The sequence below is a fragment of the Macrotis lagotis genome, chromosome 2 (genome assembly GCF_037893015.1).
Source record: "Macrotis lagotis isolate mMagLag1 chromosome 2, bilby.v1.9.chrom.fasta, whole genome shotgun sequence".
Classification (NCBI taxonomy): domain Eukaryota; kingdom Metazoa; phylum Chordata; class Mammalia; order Peramelemorphia; family Peramelidae; genus Macrotis; species Macrotis lagotis.
In genome coordinates, this window is record NC_133659.1 from 24,645,267 (window position 1) to 24,663,854 (window position 18,588).

At 52.2% G+C, this 18,588-nt stretch overlaps 1 protein-coding gene across 4 annotated transcripts in view; it reads right to left on the reverse strand.

Annotated features, from left to right (window-relative positions):
• TCEANC2 (transcription elongation factor A N-terminal and central domain containing 2) overlaps positions 1 to 18,588 on the reverse strand; it is a 34,207-nt gene that overhangs the window by 14,934 nt on the left and 685 nt on the right. For 3 of the 4 annotated variants that reach the window (XM_074221369.1, XM_074221366.1, XM_074221370.1), the window contains exons 2-3: positions 14,429 to 14,586; positions 8,744 to 8,885 (exon numbers count right to left, since the gene is read on the reverse strand). In XM_074221369.1, the coding sequence (XP_074077470.1) occupies positions 8,744 to 8,885; positions 14,429 to 14,530 (244 nt within the window). In that variant the 5' untranslated portion in view covers positions 14,531 to 14,586. Of the gene's footprint in view, positions 1 to 8,743; positions 8,886 to 14,428; positions 14,587 to 14,980; positions 15,064 to 18,588 lie in introns of those variants that run through there. The other variant, XM_074221368.1, reaches the window with a different exon arrangement.

Sequence of the window (18,588 nt, forward strand, 5' to 3'; positions counted from 1 at the left end):
GCTTCCCAGGCTAGGCAGCTCCCCTCCTCAGGTTCCTCATCTGTCAAGTGGGAGCAATAATCCTGGAACTCTCTCAGGAAAATTGTGAATTAAGTACAAATACACAGGTCTAATCATGTCATTCTACTATTCAAACCCCCTTCTGCCTCCAGGATCAAATATAAAATTCTCTGCTTGGTGTTCAAAGCCCTTCCTAATGTGGATGTCTCCTAGTTTCAATCTTCTCTCTAATTCTCTCCCCCACTCAGGTCCCAATACAACAAACACACAGACACAGACACACACACACAGACACACACACACACACACACACACACACACACACCCCCACACAGTCTTGTTGATTTCCATGTACATCGTCCTGTCAAATCTGCCCAATTTGGCAGAGTCACAAGAGAAACTGGGAGGGAAATTCCCTTTTCTGTGTCTTTGACCCTGAAAAGGCAGAGAGCCCTGGGAAACCCCGGGGAGCCCTGCTTCCTACTGGTGTTCTGGACCTCTGCTCTGTAGGGCCAGGCAGGCAGGCTGCCCCATAGCAAACAGACCACTAAAGAACATAAATGTCAGGCCCTGCATGGCAGTGGCTCCTGGCATTCAAGACCCTCCCCATTCTACCCCTCCTTCTCCAATTCTCCAGCCACTGCCCCCTTCTCATCTCCACCTCTAGGTTTCCTCCAAAGCTCAAGTCAAGAACTACCTTTCTACCAAGGGTTCTGGATCTGGGGTCTGTCAATATTCTTGTGACCCTTGTGGGCCTCCACCTCCTGGCCATTCTGTCCCAAGGCCTCCTGGCACTCTGCTCTATCCTTGCTTCCACGCCTTCGTTGCTTCGCTCTCTGCCCAAGCACCCCCACCCCATTACCTTGTGGAGGGCTTCCAGGCCTACAAGTCTCTGAACTCCAATACCCCCCTTCTAGGACCAACACATGAGTCTTCCTCAAGCCAGTTCACCTGGGCAGCACGGTGGCTCAGTGCAGAGAATGCTGGGCCTGGAGGCAGAAGATCTGAGTTCAAATCCTGCCTCCAACATTTTACCTCTCTGTGCCTCAGTATCCTCATCTGTAAAATGGGATTTTATACTTTCCTACCTCACAAGATCATGAGGAGTATCCAGTGAAATAATATCTGTAAAATCCTTGGCCACAGAGCAGGGGGTTGTCCAGCTGGACCTAACTCTTCAGGCCCCCATTGGGAGTTTTCTTGACAGAGACATTGGTGGGGTTTACCATTTCCTTCTTCCATACATTTTATAGATAAGGAAAGTGAGGGTGAAGTAACTTGCTCAGGGTCACTCAGCTAGTCCCCGGTTGGATTTGAACTCAGATTTACCTCTACTTCCTCCAGGCCTGGCACTTTGGGCAGTCTGGCACCCCGAGTGGGCAGGTCCAGGGGCATCATCATTCTTCCAGTTTCTTTGCTTTGAAGCCCCGGAGCCAGTTTGCTTTTCTTCTCTTTCCTCCCCCCACCCCCTTTCTGTACCTAGTCACTAAATGGGGGAGGGCATATGGGTGCATGGGGAGGCCTAGCACCTCTGGTGGGAGGGCTCATCAAGCCCTTTTCAGGGCTATTCATCCACCGTTGGGGGAGTGGTCAGACCCTGGTAGGCTGTCTGGGCAGATGGGCTGAACCAGGAGAGCTGACAGGCCTCAAACCTACTGATGAGCTAGAGGATAGCTAGGTGAAGACTGACCCAGCAGAATGAGGAGGCTGACAATTTGCTCCAATGGCCTTGAAGGCAACTGAAGCTGGTGCTGTGGAAGCCTCAGAGCTTGGTCAGATGCTGTCCTGACTTGTGTCCTTCTTGCCACTGGACTTCAAGGCCTCAGGAACAGAGTGAAGTGGACAACTTTGTACAACTCTTCTTCACTTCAATTCATGCAAAAACCACCATGTGACCTCAGACATCACCTGGGATGTCACTGAGGTCACCTGTGATGTCATCAGTCCTCTTCAAAAATGGTGGATGAACACCCCCCCCCCAGCTATTCCTTAAGTCTGGAGGATTCCCCTTCTCCCTTCTGTTCTTTGCTTCCTATCCTACTGCTGGTCCACAACCAGATCACCTCTCACAAGGAATAGGTGATGGCCTCCAAGGGGCCCCTTTGCAAAGCTTTGTACACATCCAAATGTGGCTGAGGCCTGATCCTCACAATCATGGAGCCCTCAACAGCAGAGGGATTTGGGACTCTACAGATACAAACATGAAGGTTTACAAAGCATAATCTGAGGAATGTCCTCATTTCAACAATGATAGCACGGGGGGGGGGGGGGCGCAAGGTGGATTCACCAAACCTTTATGAACCCTCAGCTCTATACAGAGCATGCCATCGGTTCTACACAGATACCAAGATGACCACAAAGAGCTGAGAGGCAAGAGAAGAGCTCTCCAAGCTCATCTGGCCACCCTGTCCCTGGGGCTGCCCAGGAGTCCCCTCTCAAAATCCCTGAGAATCCGGATTCCATTGTTGGTTGGTTGGCTTTTCTTAACCATGGGAGCCAACAATATGTATGCCAGAAAGACTCAGCAGTGAGGGAGGAAGGGCTGTGTCCAGGTACCATCACTGGAAGACCTGATTGAGTAGGATGGACTCCTTTGAGCCTCCCCCATACCTTTCAAGGCAGACTGGCCTCTGGTTGCAGAGCTAATAAGAAGTATCAGAAGAGGGATGAGAACCTCATGTGACAAGATCTCTCTGGAAGCAAGAGAAAAGATGCTTGTCCTTCATTCTCAAAGACCACTATGATGCCATGACAAGCACATGGATTGGATTTGAGTGAGGGGAACTGTGCTAAGTCACCAGCCTCACTTTCTCCTCCAGGGCTATCTGATCCCAGTGGTCAGATATGGATCAGGATGAACTGGAGATGGCCCTGGGTGTGAGGCGGTCAGGGTTAAGTGACTTGCCCAAGGTCATGCTGTTAGTAGGCAAGTGGCTGAGGCAGATTTGAACTCCTGTCCTCCTGACTCCAGAAGCAAGGCTCTAAACACTGTGACTCCTAGTTACCCTAAGAGGAAAGATAGATCCAAACAGGAGGAGGAGAGCACATGATTCTGACTTGATGCAGAACGACTCAAAGCAAAAGCCTGCAGGGACCTCAGAAGCTCCTGGACATGCATCCCTTTGACATCACCCCAGGGAGGTGGCCATCCAGGCTTGGAGGAAACCCTCCGGGGGGGGGGTCCCCCACACTACCTCCAGAAGCAGCCCAGTCCATGGGTGGAAACTAAGAGCAACCTGCCCTTCAGCCATAAGAACACTAAGACCAAATAGCTACCTAGGATCAAGAGGCTTTCTGACTGGCCAAGACTAGACCAGGGACTGGAGACTAGGAAAATGAATTCTGTCTCCCAAGAAGCTCCCCCACTGGGCTTGCAGACCTTATTATCATCTAGGAGCCACATGAGAGCAGACCCTTGGGCAAAGCTGGGTTAGGGACATTCCCTTCCACTGACCACTTATTTCTGGAAAGGTACATGACCTCTGCGAACCCCATCTGTGTGGTCTGGAGCCTGTGGCGAGGGGGAGAGATGGGGAAAACCTGCTGAGGTCAGTCCCAGCACAGATTTCCGAAGTGGGACCTAGAATATGCCCAGAAAAAGAAGGAAAGGTGGGAGCCCGGCTGCCCTGAGGATGGACACTGCCTATGAACTGAACCGCCCTCTTGGGATCTGTGCTGGGCCACGTTCCTGCATCCATTTTGGGGACCAAGCTGAGGAGTTGGCCCTTCCCTGGAGCCCACAGGCCAGAGCTGCTAGGAGGCCCACTGAGCAGTGAACTGGGGCGGGGGGCTGCCAGAATTCCTGCAGACAATTACCCCACAAATGTCTCCAGCTCCCTGACTGCGCTAATAGAACTTAGAAACTCTGATTCCTCCAAGACCTAAGAAGTCTGCCACAAGCCCAACTAGCAGGGCCCAGGAAGGTTTGCACCCAGGCCAAGGCCTTGCCCAGGAGGGCACTGGGGCCTCCTCCTTTTCTTTGAACTGAATTCCCAATACCTCAGACACACCCATGTCCATTCAAAATGACATTCCAGAACCCACCCAATGATTTTTAAGAAATGATCTCAGGGGGTCAACAGGCAGGCCTGCTCTTCTCTGAGACCTGACCATTTCAACCACCATGGCTCTGGGAAGCCTGATGTGGATCCTGGGGACACCCCCTCTCCTGGGCCAAGCCAGCCCCTGCCTTCACCTGTGGAGGCCGAGTGCCCCCTGGTGGTCACCATCCAGGACAGCTGTGAGGCCAGTCTTCCTCTGGCCACGGACAAGCCAAGGTCCTAAAGAGGAGTGATTGAGAATCTCTGTGCCGCCCCACGTCCGGCGGCCGCCTACAGAGCCTTGGCTGGATGTCCTTAAATGAGAGGGCCGGAGAAGGCCACCAAGCTTCAACCGATGCCTAGGTCAGGGGGACTGAGAGTAGAATAACAATAAGGAGATCTCCCTAAGGGGAAGAGAAGGTCAAAAAACACACCATCCCTACTGGGGGGCTACCAGCATCTGGAGAGGCAGAGGGGAGGGGCTGGGACCTATCGAGTTTAGCCTCCCCTTGCTTTATTTACAGAGCGGGAAATCAAGGCCCAGAGAAACAGGTGCACCCAAGGATCCACAGCACACCTTGCACTCAGAGCTCCTGGATTCAAATCTGAAGTTCTTTCCAACATGCTATGCCAATTCACACTGGTCCTCCTGGGAAGAGGACAACAAAGAAGAAGAATCATATGGGGCTGCTGGCATGCGTGGCAGAGGGCAAATCACCAGGTCAGAGGGCCGCCAAGGGAAGCTCAAGTGGGAAACTGCCCCGAGTCCAGACCACCTCTGCCTTGGTCAGGAGGAGACTGGCCTCCAGCTTCAGCGAAGAACAAAAACCACATTTCAGGGAAGATGAAGGGCAGTCACGGAAGAGAAGACACTCAAGGACTGGGCGGAAGAGAAGATGGGGAAGGAAGAAGAGAGGGAGGGGAGAAAGAGAAGGGCTCAGGGATCTAAGAGAGAAAGAGATGATTCCTGACAGAATTCCTGATAGAAAGGGATTTCCTAACAATGGAAACTAATGTAGAATGGATCCCAGCTAGAGGTGCCTAGGCTGTCATATATCTAGAGTTAAAGGCTCCTTGGAGGCCAGCATCTCCAGAGCTGCCCTCTCTCTCCTGGGCCCTTTCCCCTGCCCTACACGCTCCAAGTCTTCAAGGAAAGACTGGAGAGGCAGGGCAGAGTCCTTGTTCAGCTGGGAAGGAGCAGGGGGTTCATTTCCAAAGAGCCCTCCGAATAAACCAATAGAGAAGTGGCTTTATCAGGAAACTACATCTCAAAAAGGTGACATGACCACCCATCCTCCTCCACTCGACATGAGGCTGTGGCCTGAGAGGAGGACCTCAACCTGACCAGTAAGAGATGCCACTAAGTAGAGAAAATGGCTTGCCTCTGGCCTGAGAGTTCGGGGGGCTCCAGGCTTCCATGAGGCTTGAGAGCATCCTGCCTCAACCAGGCCCTCGCAGGAGCGAGGCAGCCCTTTACCAAGAGTTCCCTCCTGGCTCGGGCAATCAGACCACCTCCCACAGAGGGCTGGTCCTTCTCCTGGCCCAGGGGATCCCGTGCCAGCCCCTTTACCATCCCCCCCTCCCTCTCTACTGGTGGCCTCCCCTTGACTGGCTGAACAAGCTCTGGTACATGGAGGAGATGGAGGACCACCGTTGTCTCAGACTTCATGAGGGGCCTGGGAAGACACATGTGAATTGATGCTGAGAACCTCACAGGCACCACCAGCAACAGTGACCAAAGGACACCCCTAAAAGACCCATCATAGAAAATGCCCCCATGTTCAGAGCTGCAATACAGACCCGAACTTGGTTTGTGCTGTGTCTCTCTCTCTCTCATGGTTCTTCCCTCTCAGTTCCGATTCTTCTTCCACAATATGACTAACATGGAAAGAGGTTTAATTTGATCATACATGTACAATCTCTATCAGATTACCTGCTGTCATGGGGAGGAGGGAGGTCAAAAAATATGGAACTCAAAATCCTACCAAAAAAACTATCTTTGCATATAAATTGGAAAATAAAAGTTTTGTTGGGAAAAAAAATGCCCTCACTGGATCCATCCATCCCCATGCAGTCTGCCCCCACCTCTCTCCGGGTAGCTGGTGGCATGGCAGGGAGAGCCCCAGGCCCAGAGTGGGGGGACTCAGCCGCTTTGTAGCTGTGGGTCTTGGGCTACTTGTTTCACCTCTGCCTGCCACAGTTTCCTCAACTGTAAAATGGAGAGAACAGCTCCTCCTTGCAGAGTCCTTGTGAGGATACAATGAGACAATATTTGTAAAACACTTCAGTTCCTGGCACAGGCGGTGCTACCCAAACATCAGCTCCCATCGTCTGGATCATTAGCATTCAGTCTTATTCCACCTTTTGTGCTCCTCCCCTCCTTTTCTCTCCCTTCTCTTCACTCACTCCCCCAGCGCCGCTCTGCCCAATGTGCCCGACAAGCTCTCAGCTGCCAGAACCAAAGGCCCCTTCTCCAGGCCCTCCCCTCCCCTCCTCCCCGCTCTGCAGCCTCTGACACTGATCCTCCCCCTCTGCTTCCCTGGCTCCCCTCCCCGTCTGGCAGGCAACCATGGGGGTCCCCTGGGGCCATCCTGGACCTCAACGGCTCCCGTGGATTTAATGATCATCTCTGCACTGACCCAGCAGCTCCCCAACATTTCTAAAACTGAATTCATGATCTTTCTCCCTAAACCCGCCCTCTTCCAAACTTCCCCATTACTGTCAAAGGCACCCCCTCCCGGGCCTTCAGGCTTCCAGCCTTGGCACCCTCCTGGACCCCCCCCCCACAACATCTCTCCAATAGGCCCTTCTCTCCTGCCAGGCCCTCCGGCCTAGACTACTGCAATGTCCTCAGGGGTGGGGTGGGGGGTCTGTGGGCCTCCAATCTCCCCCCCAAGCCGCTCCCTGCTGAGCTGTCAAATCAATCTCCTTCAAACAAGGATCTGACCATTTCCCACACATCCCTCCCATTCAATCAACTCCAGGGACTCCCTATCACCTTCCGGAGCAAATCCAAAAATGTTCCATCGGCTTCTAAAGCCCTTTATCACTTGGCTCCCCTCCTGCCTGCCTGGCCATCCCACATCTGAGTCCCCCTGCCCTTTTGTTTTTTGTTTTTTAGGTTTTTTGCAAGGCAATGGGGTTGAGTGGCTTGCCCAAGGCCACACAGCTAGGTAATTATGAAGTGCCTGAGACTGGATTTGAACCCAGGTACTCCTGGCCCTGTGCCCTATCCACTGCACCACCTAGCCACCCTGCACTGTGCCACCTAGCCACCTCCCTGCCCTTTTCAAGTGACCTAGACTGCCATTCCTTACACACAACCCTCCCTCTCCAAGCACTTCCTCTGGCTGTGCCCCATACCTGGAATGCCCTCCCTCCTCTTCCTCGGTTTTCTTCATAGCCATCCTCTATCAGAGGATGGGGAGGGAATGCCCTCCCTCCCCAACCCCCTGAACGTGCCTTCCCTCTGCAGGCACCCCACTGATCTGAGACAGCAAGCCGGGAGCCTCCTTTTACTTCTCTTTGTACACCCAGAGATCAGTCCTTAGTAAATAGTAGGCATTTAATAAAAGCTTGGTGACTGACTGACTCCAAGTCTTCAAGTCAAAGAATCAACAGATTGAAAGCTGGAAAATTCCCAAGGCCACTGACTATGACTTTTGTGTCTGTAGCTGGGCCTCACGACCCTGACTTAGCCCTCTCTGGGGCTTGGGACCCTGGTCCAACCCAGGCCTTTCTGAGTCACTTCCTTCTGACCAACCCCCCCCCCCCCTTTTCTATTTCTTCTGTGGAGCCTTCCAAGGCCAGAACCTTTTTGTGTCTCAGTTTCCTTCTCTGGAAAATAAAGGCTTAGACTCTCCAATCCCTAAAGTTTATTAAAAGGAAGAAAGGATTTGTGAAGCCCCTGCTGTACATACATTAAGGATGTGCCAAGTTCTCACAAATATTTCATTTTACTCTCTCAGCAACCCTTAGGAGATAGGTGCTATTATTTTCAACTTCATTTTACAGCTGAGGAAATGGGTAAAAAGAAAGGAAGTGACTTGCCCACAGTCACAGAGCTCAAAAGTGCAGAGGTTGGATTTGAACTTGGGCCTTCCTGACTCTGGGTCCAGAACTCTGATCCTAAAGAAAGGCATGAGCCATACCCTGTTCTCCAGGAGACCCCAGTGATAGACGGCCAGGGAGCTGTGCCAAGGCTGTGCAGGAGGTCTCCTTCCAGCCTCGGGGGACCGGGCCTAAGTGAAGCGAGGTCCCATGAAAGGTCTGCTGGGAAGGGAGGAGGCTCCTCTGGGCGGGGCACCCAAGGCCCAGAGAAACAGCCAGAGCAAGTTGCCCCAATTTGGCTGAAATGTAAAGGACAAAGAAGTTTGATGTGAGGTTGGATCATGGGATGGCAACAGGATTGGGAGGGTTTTGAATGCCAGGATCAGTTTGTTTGACTGACAACCTTGCAGACAGGGGTGGGAGGGGCAGTCGCACCAACTCCCACCCCTGTTGACCCTCCCCTTCGTATCAGTAACAATCTGACATCATACAGGACAAACAGGCCTCTGAATTACAGCAAATGGGCCAGCCCACTAATTCAGCTAGCGACCTTTTGTGTCTTCACCCCTTTCAGCAGTTGGCAGTTTGAAGCCAAGCAGAGGAGGTTGGGAGGGCACCCAAGAGCTAGCTGCCCAAAGGTCAACTGCACCTACCTATCTTGGTTGACCTTAATACATCCTTTGAGGGTAGCTTCTTCTTTAACTCCTGTAAGGCTTCCACTAAATTTTCTTGGGGTTGCCCTGGAAGCTCCAATACTCCTTTCCATCTTTTAATGTCTTCGACAACCACCACTCTCTAGGAAAGAGAAAAAGTCATTTAGAAAATGGAACATTTTCATTAGAAAAATGTCTGCTTTCCCCTGAGCTAACAGGACTCTTGCTGACAGTTGAATTATGGATTCTGACACACATGGGACGGCCCTGAAGGATAGTCCTGGTTACAGTAGATCCACGAGAAATGAGTACCTGGGAGTCACCCAAGATGCATCATGAGACTTTGTCCTCAGGAGGCCACCATCTATGGAGACAGTCCCAGAGAACCATCTGCTGCCATGATCAAAACTACATCTACACAGCAGGACCAAGGTGTGACCCATCAGATCTCAGAGCAGACTCAGGAAGATGGCAGACAGCCTTGAAGCAGCCTAATGGGACCCAAGGGGCACCACAGGAAGGGGTTCTACCTGACCCTCCCCCACAAAGACAGGACATAAATCAGGAGAGATTGTAAACCCTTCCTTCAATCATTAAAAATATTGATGTGGAATTCATTGATGTAAAGACAATGTAGAATGGTTATCTCTAAGAAAAGGAGGAGGACACAAAGAGGGTCATGTCTGCCCTGAACCATGGGGGCCCACTGGCAATATCCAGTTTGACAAAACCAGTGAGGGAAAAAGTCAAAGCAGAAGAGGCTGTTCTCTCTAGGTCCATTGGGGAGGGGGAAAGGATTCAGACCAGGTTTGGTGACTTTATATAGAATACAACCAGGCCCTAACCCTTAAGAAGGCAGAATTGTGATCCCAGATGATCCTGAGTATAAAATACATCCCCCTGTGACCAGCAGAAAAGCTATTCTTTGGACATGGAGTCTCTAAGGTAGATATAGTTTAACAGGGCTGGAAAGGGACGCTCTGGCTCCAGCTGGCAGGCATCCTATCCATGCATCTCCCCCCTTCCCCTGCCTACAAGCAAGGCCTCTCAATGGGGGTCCCATTTCACCCCACTCTGAAGAGAAATGAATGCTGAGCCAGCGGCTGTATTGCTATCTCCTTGGGGAAAGCAAGAAAAGTACCATCCTCACCTGCATTCTCTTAGAACAATTTCCTCAATAGAAAATCTCATAGTAGGCAGTAAGAAAGGAAAGCTCTCCACTGGAAGCCTCATTGGCTCAAAGTACCTCCCTCCCTCCCTCTCTCTCCATAACTCAGCCTCATCAGCCTGTGTCAGAGGACCGACAGTGAGAATGAGCTGCCCCACCATCAGACAGACCAGTGAAGTGGAAAGAGGATGGATGCCTACAGAATGCCAGGCATTTGACTGAGGCTGAGAAGGCTCTGGCAAGACTCCTTGTTGACACCAGCTGGCAGGAGAAACTGAGGCAGAAGAAGAAAAGTCCAATAGTGACTACACTGTCACCACAATCCTAGGCAATCCAAGTACCATTCTCTCCATTTCACAGAAGCCTGAGGTCCAGACACCTTCACAGTGGCCAGAGTTTCCCCATCCTCTAAGTGAGCTTCACTAGGGAGCATGGTGGACCATAAGTGGGTTAGACTCCTATTTCCAACTGAGCCTTGAGATTTCTAAGATTCACAAAATTATCAGCTTTCCAAGGTGGAGGTCGACCCATAGACCCCAGAAGACCTCAGCTATAACACGCCCATTAGTGATCTAGCCTCCTCACCCTCCCCTGCTTCTGCCCCCTCAGGTTCAAGAATACCTAGGCTTTGATTTCAAAGTCCCCTAGACCTTCTTTTCTCCAGGTCAGAGATCCCTGATCCAGCCAGCAGCCTTCCCATGGCCTAGACCCAAAGTCCATCACCATTTAGGGTGGTCTCTCCTCCAGCTTATCAATGGGCTTCCTAAAGCATGGATCCCAGAACTGACCCAGGTGGGCCTGAGCAGGACAGACAACAGTAGGACCACCACCTCCTCGCTGTAAGAGGCTCAGACTCTCTTCACACTTTGTTAGCCTTCTTGGTTATAGGATCCCACTGGGACTCATCTAAAGCCCTCAGCTCTTTTTCAGACAATGTGCTGCCTGACCACACCTCCCTCATCTGATACTTGTAAAGTCAATTCCTTCTATGAAAGGTAGATTTTACATATATGTCTCTTGAAGTCTACCTGGTCACTAAACACTACAATAATAGCAGCTAGATTCAGTAACTCCTGGATGCCAAGTCTGGGCTAAGCATGTTACAAACGGTATCTCACCAGACCCTCACTACCACCCAAGAAGATAGGAGCTGTTATTTCCACCTGATTGTGGAGGAAACTGAGGCAAAAAAAGGGAAGTGACTTGCCTAGGGTCATACAACTAGTAAGGAGCCTGGGCTCCCCCACACCCCTAGTAATAGGGAGAGGTCCAGGCCCTTTCAACTCAACCCTGCCTCCAGGGTCACCCCATCCCTTCTCACTGGTGAGTGGGGAATGGGGGGGGGTATCAGGCTTCCCTCTCCTTCCTCCTCCCAGGTTACTTGACAACACCTTAGGACATCCTTCCCCACGCCCCCCACTTTCCACCGCTGGAACCATAATCAAACCCAGTTTGCCACAGTTATTGGAAAGGGTTTGGCACTCTCCTCCCCATTGGTTCCACTGGCCAAGCCTGGCATTTTCCAAACCCAAATCACTCTCCTTGGGCCCACTCCCCTCTACATGCTGTTAATTCTCTATTAAAATGTAAGCTCCTGAGGGCAGGGACAACCTGCATGTTTATCTGTCCAGCCAGCATTCACAGGGTTCCTGACTCTAGTGATTCATTCATTCATTCATCACAATGACAGAGCTGGCATTTCTGCAGCACTTGGAGGCTGGCAAAGAACTTTCCACACATGTTCTCAGAGCTGTCTTTGAGGCTTCAGACATCTCATCTTCCAAAGCCTGGGACTGTGCACCTCTTCTCCCAGCCTCTTGGAAGCTCCTAGGTCACACTTCCTTTCCCAACCTGTCCATTCCCTAACCAAGCCTCTCCTGACCCTTCTTACGTCAACAAAGACTAGAAAAGTGAAGGTCTGTTGTGCCTGCCGCTCATCTCCCTCTGGACTTAGGAGTCATCCACAACAAGGTGGGGTGTCCTAAGCCTCCAAATCTTCCAGGATGGGCAGGAGAAGCTGATGCCCAAAATGGCTTCTTCCCAGGGAAAAGCCTTTGGTCATTAAGGTGCTGACAACCTTCCTCAACATAACCCCCCCCCTTCAATTTAGGGCCCAGGGTTTGGACTGACTTGTTAACACAAAGCCCTCTCTTTCCTGGGCTTGCCTCAGCCCACCACCAGGCACTTCACCCATGCAGGGTTTGGGGAAGTTTAGTATTTGCCATTTTGGCCATCATGAGTCTTGCTGCAATGGCAGGATGCTGAAAGGATGGGTTCCCACTGGCAGCCTGGACAGGGGAGGCCTCTCCTGTGCTCACCAATTCCAGTATAAACAGCCTTCCCTGATCCTCCCCCATCTCCCATCTCTGCTCTGGGCCCCACAACCAGATGGCAGCACCTGCCACTTCACAAATGGGGTGCCTGACCGATTTCCTTCAGGACAGTGGCCAATGTCAGTCAGCAGCAATGAGATCAGACATGGCAATGTCTTGGTTGGGTACCTCTGAGCTCTCCTCTTGGGTGCCCAAGTCAATGGCATTTTCTATGGCCCAGGGCCAGCCCTGGAAGTCTAGCCAAGACCCTGTCTAAGAGACTGAAGGGTAGAATAGCCTGGGGACAAGTCAAGATTTCCAAAAGACACACTAGCTGGTCTCAGGTGACTGATCGGCAGTGAAGGATCCACTGCAAACTATTAATCCTCTAAAGTTGTGTATGAGAAATATTTTTGAGAGCTGCATTCTCATGGTGTCTGTCAGAGGATGACCCAGAATATACAAAAGAATATACAAAATCACTCAGTGTATGTTGTCTATGCTGCCTTCCTCAGGGATGATGCAGGCTCCCAAACAGCAAAGAGGCAGGAAGATGGGAAAGGCCTCCCTGGTGCAGTAGGTCTGCAGAGGGCTTTCCGCCATCCCACCTCGTCCAATCCTCAGGACACTTCAGCCAGTATTGTGTCCAATTTACAATAAGGAACAAGAGGCTCATGGGGCAGAGCTCAAATCAAAAGTCCACCTTGAAGCTGCTTTAATGCTAAATTTAGCATTCTTAGATTCCTGGGCTGGCTCTCATTTCACCAGGCCACGTGGTCTCTTGTTATCAAAGTCCATCTACACCAAAAGCCCATAACAACATGCATACCTCCAGGATGATGAGCTGTTGGGGCCACTAGATGGTGCAAGAGATAAGAGCACTAAGCCCTGAATCAAGAGGACCTGAGTTCAAATTTGACCTCAGACACCTTGGGCAATCACGAAATCCCATTGCCTTAAAAAAATAAAATTTTTTAAAAATCTAATTAGGATGATGAGCCAGGCCTGGAGGGGAGGACAAGATACATCTGGTCACATCTCTTATTATTATTATTATTATTTATATTTTCCTCTTCCCTAAAAGAATGGAGACGAGCTGTGGATTTCAAGTTATGGAACCCCAAGACTTAGACATGAAGATCTAGAAGTGTGTGATCATCACATCTTATGACCTCCTGACTTCCCTGAAGGATGAGGAAAATGGTCACATGACATGGGCAGCTGGTCCATGGGGTGGAACTCCAGCTTCATAAGTCACAAATCCAATGTTCCTTCCCCAAGGAAGCTTCCAGCCCTGGTTCCAATAATGCCTCTCCTCCTAAGGAAGATGAAGATTAAGTTTGCACCTCTGTTCTTGAATCAGGAAAACAGCAAGAAAAAATTCTTGCCCAACCTGCTTTACGGGACCCAAAAGATTATTCCTGTGACCTTTTCCACACCTTCATTTCAACAGCAAACATTTATCAAATACTGACCTTGGGTCAATACTTGACTGGAGTTACAAGACTCCAAGAGGTAACATCCTCCTGAGGGACTTCAATACAAGGGTTCAGACAAGTCAATACAAAGAATCTACAAAGCAAATATGAGGTTACAGAGAGGAGGGGAAAGGGAGCAGGATGAGGTCTGGAAAGATCTCCCAAAGAGGGGCTGGCTCCCTCATAGCCGGGGCACTGCCATCATGTTAGTCCTAGCATGGGGACAATTCTGAAAAAAGTACCCAAATGCCAGTGGAAGCCAAGTATCCAAGGGCTGTAAATATGAGGACAGAATTGGGTGTTCTATCTGCTGCAGGTGGTCGAATAAAGGCCTTCTGTGTTTTAGGACCAAAAACTTGGCAGCTTGGAGAGAGGAGAGGTTAGCAGAAGAAAGTCTAATTAGAGCATCTTGGAGAATCAACTGATTGGATCTGGGAGCTGAGAGAAAGGGAAGCAAGAGAGGATCCTCAGGTGGCAAAGCCAGGCAACCGAGAATGGCAGTGCCTTCAGCCTAACTTGGACCAAGTTTCATTGGACTTCTGTTTTGTTGGGTCACACAGATGAAGAGATTCAGCAGAATTAGAGCTCACCAGAGAGAGAGGAGCTCTGTTTGGCTTGCCCAAAGTTTAATGGTGGCTGGGCTAATGATGTTCCCATGATCACCACAGCCATGGTCAAGAAAACCTAGGCCAAACCTCCCCAGTCTTTTCTGTCTACTATCTCTCACCTTCAGAGATTCAAGAGTGGCCTGCTTATAAACCTTTTCTGCAGAATCTTTCTTCTGAGGGCTGCTGTGAGGCAAGGGTTTTCGAATGACAAACTTATCCATTTCCAGGGAACTCCTCTCCAACACACCCAGTCAGGAAAAGGGCTGTCCTCTAGAACCTATAGCACAAAGATAATACAGCAACGGGTGAGAGATAGTTTACTAGAGAGGGCATAAAGAGCAGTATGTGTTCAAGACAGACCTATAGATCTGTTACTAATCTCAAGCAGGCCATATATATCTATGCAGCTTTTATTTTTTTTAGGATTTTTTTTTTTGCAAGGCAAATGTGGTTAAGTGGCTTGCCCAAGGCCACACAGCTAGGCAATTACTAAGTGTCTGATACCGGATTTCAACCCAGATACTCCTGACTCCAGGGCTGGTGCTTTATCCGCTGCGCCACCTAGCCACCCCATCTATGCAGCTTTTTTAAAAAAATTTTTCCCAATTACATGTAAAGAAAGTTTTCAACAGTTTGTAAGCTTTTGAGTTCCACACTTCTGTCTCCCTTACCTCCTATCCACATGACAGTGAGTAAGATGATAGAGGTTATTTTATGTTGTTTTAAGGCTGAATTAGCTAGGGCTCTCTTCCCTCTTGTGTTTCCTACAAACAAGTCACTTGATTCCTCTTAAGCCTAAGTCTCTTCATCTGTAAGATGGAGGTGGCATTTGCACCCCCAATCTCATATAAATATAAATACCCACTTGGGCCAGAAAAGGGAGTCCAACTGCAAAAGGGTGAAGATTTTCCCAAGGTAGACAGTAAGAAGCAGCAGAAGCCAGATTTCCTAATTTGAAGGTTGTGACTTTTTCCATTCTACCAAAGGTTCAAACAAGGCCAGCACCCTTCCAAATACTAGCAGGATGTCTAGTGACCTTCAGAGTGCTGGGTCCCAGAGTGTGCCACCTAGGAGGTAGAGGGGCCATGTTTGGAAGGAAGGAAGGAAGGAGGGAGGGAGGGAAGGAAGGAAATAAGTATTTATCAAGTGCTTTTCTCATTTGTCCCTCACAATAACCCTGGGAGCTAGGTACTATTTTATCTCCACTTTACAGAAAACTGAGATAGAGAAAGGTGAAGTGACTTGCCCGGGATCACACAGCTAGTCTGAGACCAGGCCCAGGATGCAGGGAAAAGGTTTACAAGTCAGCCCCAGCCTGGGTCAACCCATTCAAATCTAGCACCCATTACCCTTGAAAAGTTTTCAAAGGTTTCTCCCTTAGATCTCATGAAGGAGACCTGGATGATCTGACTTCCACCAAGAACCCTAATCATGGATATGAGTTCTTTCACTCCTCCTGATAACTATCCCTCCACTTACTCATTAAATCTTCCCTGCATTGGTTGTGGGGAACAGAGGAACAATATGCCCACTGTACAGATGAGGGTACAAGGGTGTGACCAACTTCCCTAAGGCTCATACAGCTATGAAATGCATTCAAGATCGTTATCTCTTCTGCTGTTTCCACCACCAGATCATAGGAGACAGAGGACCACAACCCTATCCCCACCAAGACAATCACCAGGCTTGGAGCCAGGAAGATTGGCATTCAAATCCTGCCACAAATGCTTGGCTATGGTTTGGATTTTCTTCCTGGTCATTTTCCAGGTTTAGAATTCTCCCTCTCCTCCTTGGTCTCCTTCAAGTCAAAACTAAGATTCCACCTTCTGTACTGATTTCATGGTACCCAGAGCAATGGGCCTGGAGTCTGAAAGATGTGAGTTTAAATCTGACCTTAAGCGACCTGGGCAGGTCACTTAATCTGTGTCTGCCTTGATTTCCTCATCTATAAAGGGAGAATAATGATAACACTCCTCCTGAAAGGTTGTTAGATCATGCTATACCATATTATAAAATGAACCTTAAAGCCCTATGTATAAATTCTGGCTATTGTTTGCACATAGTTGGTGACTCATGTCCTATAAAACTGGGAGTTCCTTGAGGGCAGAGCCATGTTTTTGCCTTTTCTTTGTATCCTTAGGCCTTAATATAAAACCTGACACCTAGTAGGTGTTTAATGCTCGTTGCTTGGTTGTCACTTCTGGGCAAGGTTATCTGAGTCTCAGTTTCCACATCTGTAAAATGAAGATAATGACAGCAACTATCTCCCAGGGTTCTTGTGAGGCTCAAACACTACATGAGTTTTTGTTTGTTTGTTCTTATGAAAGATTTCCAGAACTTGATTTCAAAGCCTGACAGTAAGAAAATGAAATGATGATTTTTCCAACTGTTTGCACAAGACTAAAAAGAATAGGAACAAGGTGTTGCCTGAATCCGTTCAGATCCCGTTCAAGGACAGAAGGGGGGCTCATGTGGCCTTTGGCAGCTCTCTCTGCACCTCCATTTCCTCTTCTGCTGGCTCTTGGGCCTCTTCCTCTCACACTTCCTGGTCTCTTGAAGTGACCGGTGCTTTTGGTCTGCTCACCTGCTCTTCTCCCGCAGCACCCTCAGCATCTCCTTCCAAGCCTGTCCCACTGGGTGGAAGCCTTGACCTCGGTGTGAGGCGCCTACGCCCCATGCGCCTCCTCCATCGGGCCCGGGTGCGCCCCGTGCGCCTCCTCCATCGGGGCCCCTGGCGGTCCCGTTGGCCTCCTCCATCAGGGCCCGGGTGCGCCCCGTGAGCCTCCTCCATCAGGGGTCCCGGGTGCGCCCCGTGCGCCTCCTCCATCGGGGCCCCTGGCGGTCCCGTTGGCCTCCTCCATCAGGGCCCGGGTGCGCCCCATGCGCCTCCTCCATCAGGGGTCCCGGGTGCGCCCCGTGCACCTCCTCCATCGGGCCCCAGGTGCGCCCCATGCGCCTCCTCCATCGGGGCCCCGGGTGCACCCCGTGCACCTCCTCCATCGGGGCCCCGGGTGCGCCCCTTGCGCCTCCTCCATCGGGGCCCCAGGTGCACCCCGTGCACCTCCTCCATCAGGGCCCGGGTGCGCCCCGTGTGCCTCCTCCATCAGGGGCCCCGGGTGCGCCCCGTGCGCCTCCTCCATCAGGGGTCCCGGGTGCGCCCCGTATGCCTCCTCCATCGGGGGCCCCGTGCGCCTCCTCCATCGGGCCCTGGGTGGGTCCCGTGCGCCTCCTCCATCGGGGCCCCGGTGCGCCCCGTGAGCCTCCTCCATCAGGGCCCGGGTGCGCCTCCTCCATCGGGGCCCCAGGTGCACCCCGTGCACCTCCTCCATCAGGGCCCGGGTGCGCCCCGTGCGCCTCCTCCATCAGGGCCCGGGTGCGCCCCGTGCGCCTCCTCCATCGGGGGGCCCCGTGAGCCTCCTCCATCGGGGCCCCGGTGCGCCCCGTGAGCCTCCTCCATCGGGGTCCCCGTGCGCCTCCTCCATCAGGGGCCCCGGGTGCGCCCCGTGCGCCTCCTCCATCAGGGGCCCCGGGTGCGCCCCGTGCGCCTCCTCCATCAGGGCCCGGTGCGCCCCGTGCGCCTCCTCCATCGGGGCCCAGGTAGGTCCCGTGCGCCTCCTGCATCGGGCCCGGGTGCGCCCCGTGCACCTCCTCCATCAGGGCCCGGGTGCGCCCTGTGCGCCTCCTCCATCGGGGGCCCCATGCGCCTCCTCCATGGGGCCCCGGTGCGCCCCGTGCGCCTCCTCCATCAGGGCCCGGGTGCGCCCCGTGAGCCTCCTCCATCGCCTCCTCCATCGGGCCCTGGGTGGGTATCGGGGCCCCGGTGCGCCCCGTGTGCCTCCTCCATCAGGGGCCCCGGGTGCGCCCCGTGCGCCTCCTCCATCGGGGGCCCCGTGAGCCTCCTCCATCGGGCCCTGGGTGGGTCCCGTGCGCCTCCTCCATCGGGGTCCCCGTGCGCCTCCTCCATCGGGTCCCAGGTAGGTCCCGTGCGCCTCCTCCATCGGGGCCCAGGTAGGTCCCGTGCGCCTCCTGCATCGGGCCCGGGTGGGTCTGTGCCGGCTGCACTTGACCCCTCCTCACGCCAAGGGCGGGCCGGGGCCTTCTGCCGGAGCTCGGTAACGGGGCTCACAAGGGCTTTCCGGGCCCTTGGCGCTGTTCTTGGCGACCCCCGAGGCGGCCACGCCGGGCCTGCAGGCTCCGGGGCGGCCTCCCCCTCCTGGCCCTCCTCTGTGGCCCCGAGGCCCCGGCTCCCCTTCAGCGTGTCGGGGCGCAGCGGCGGGGC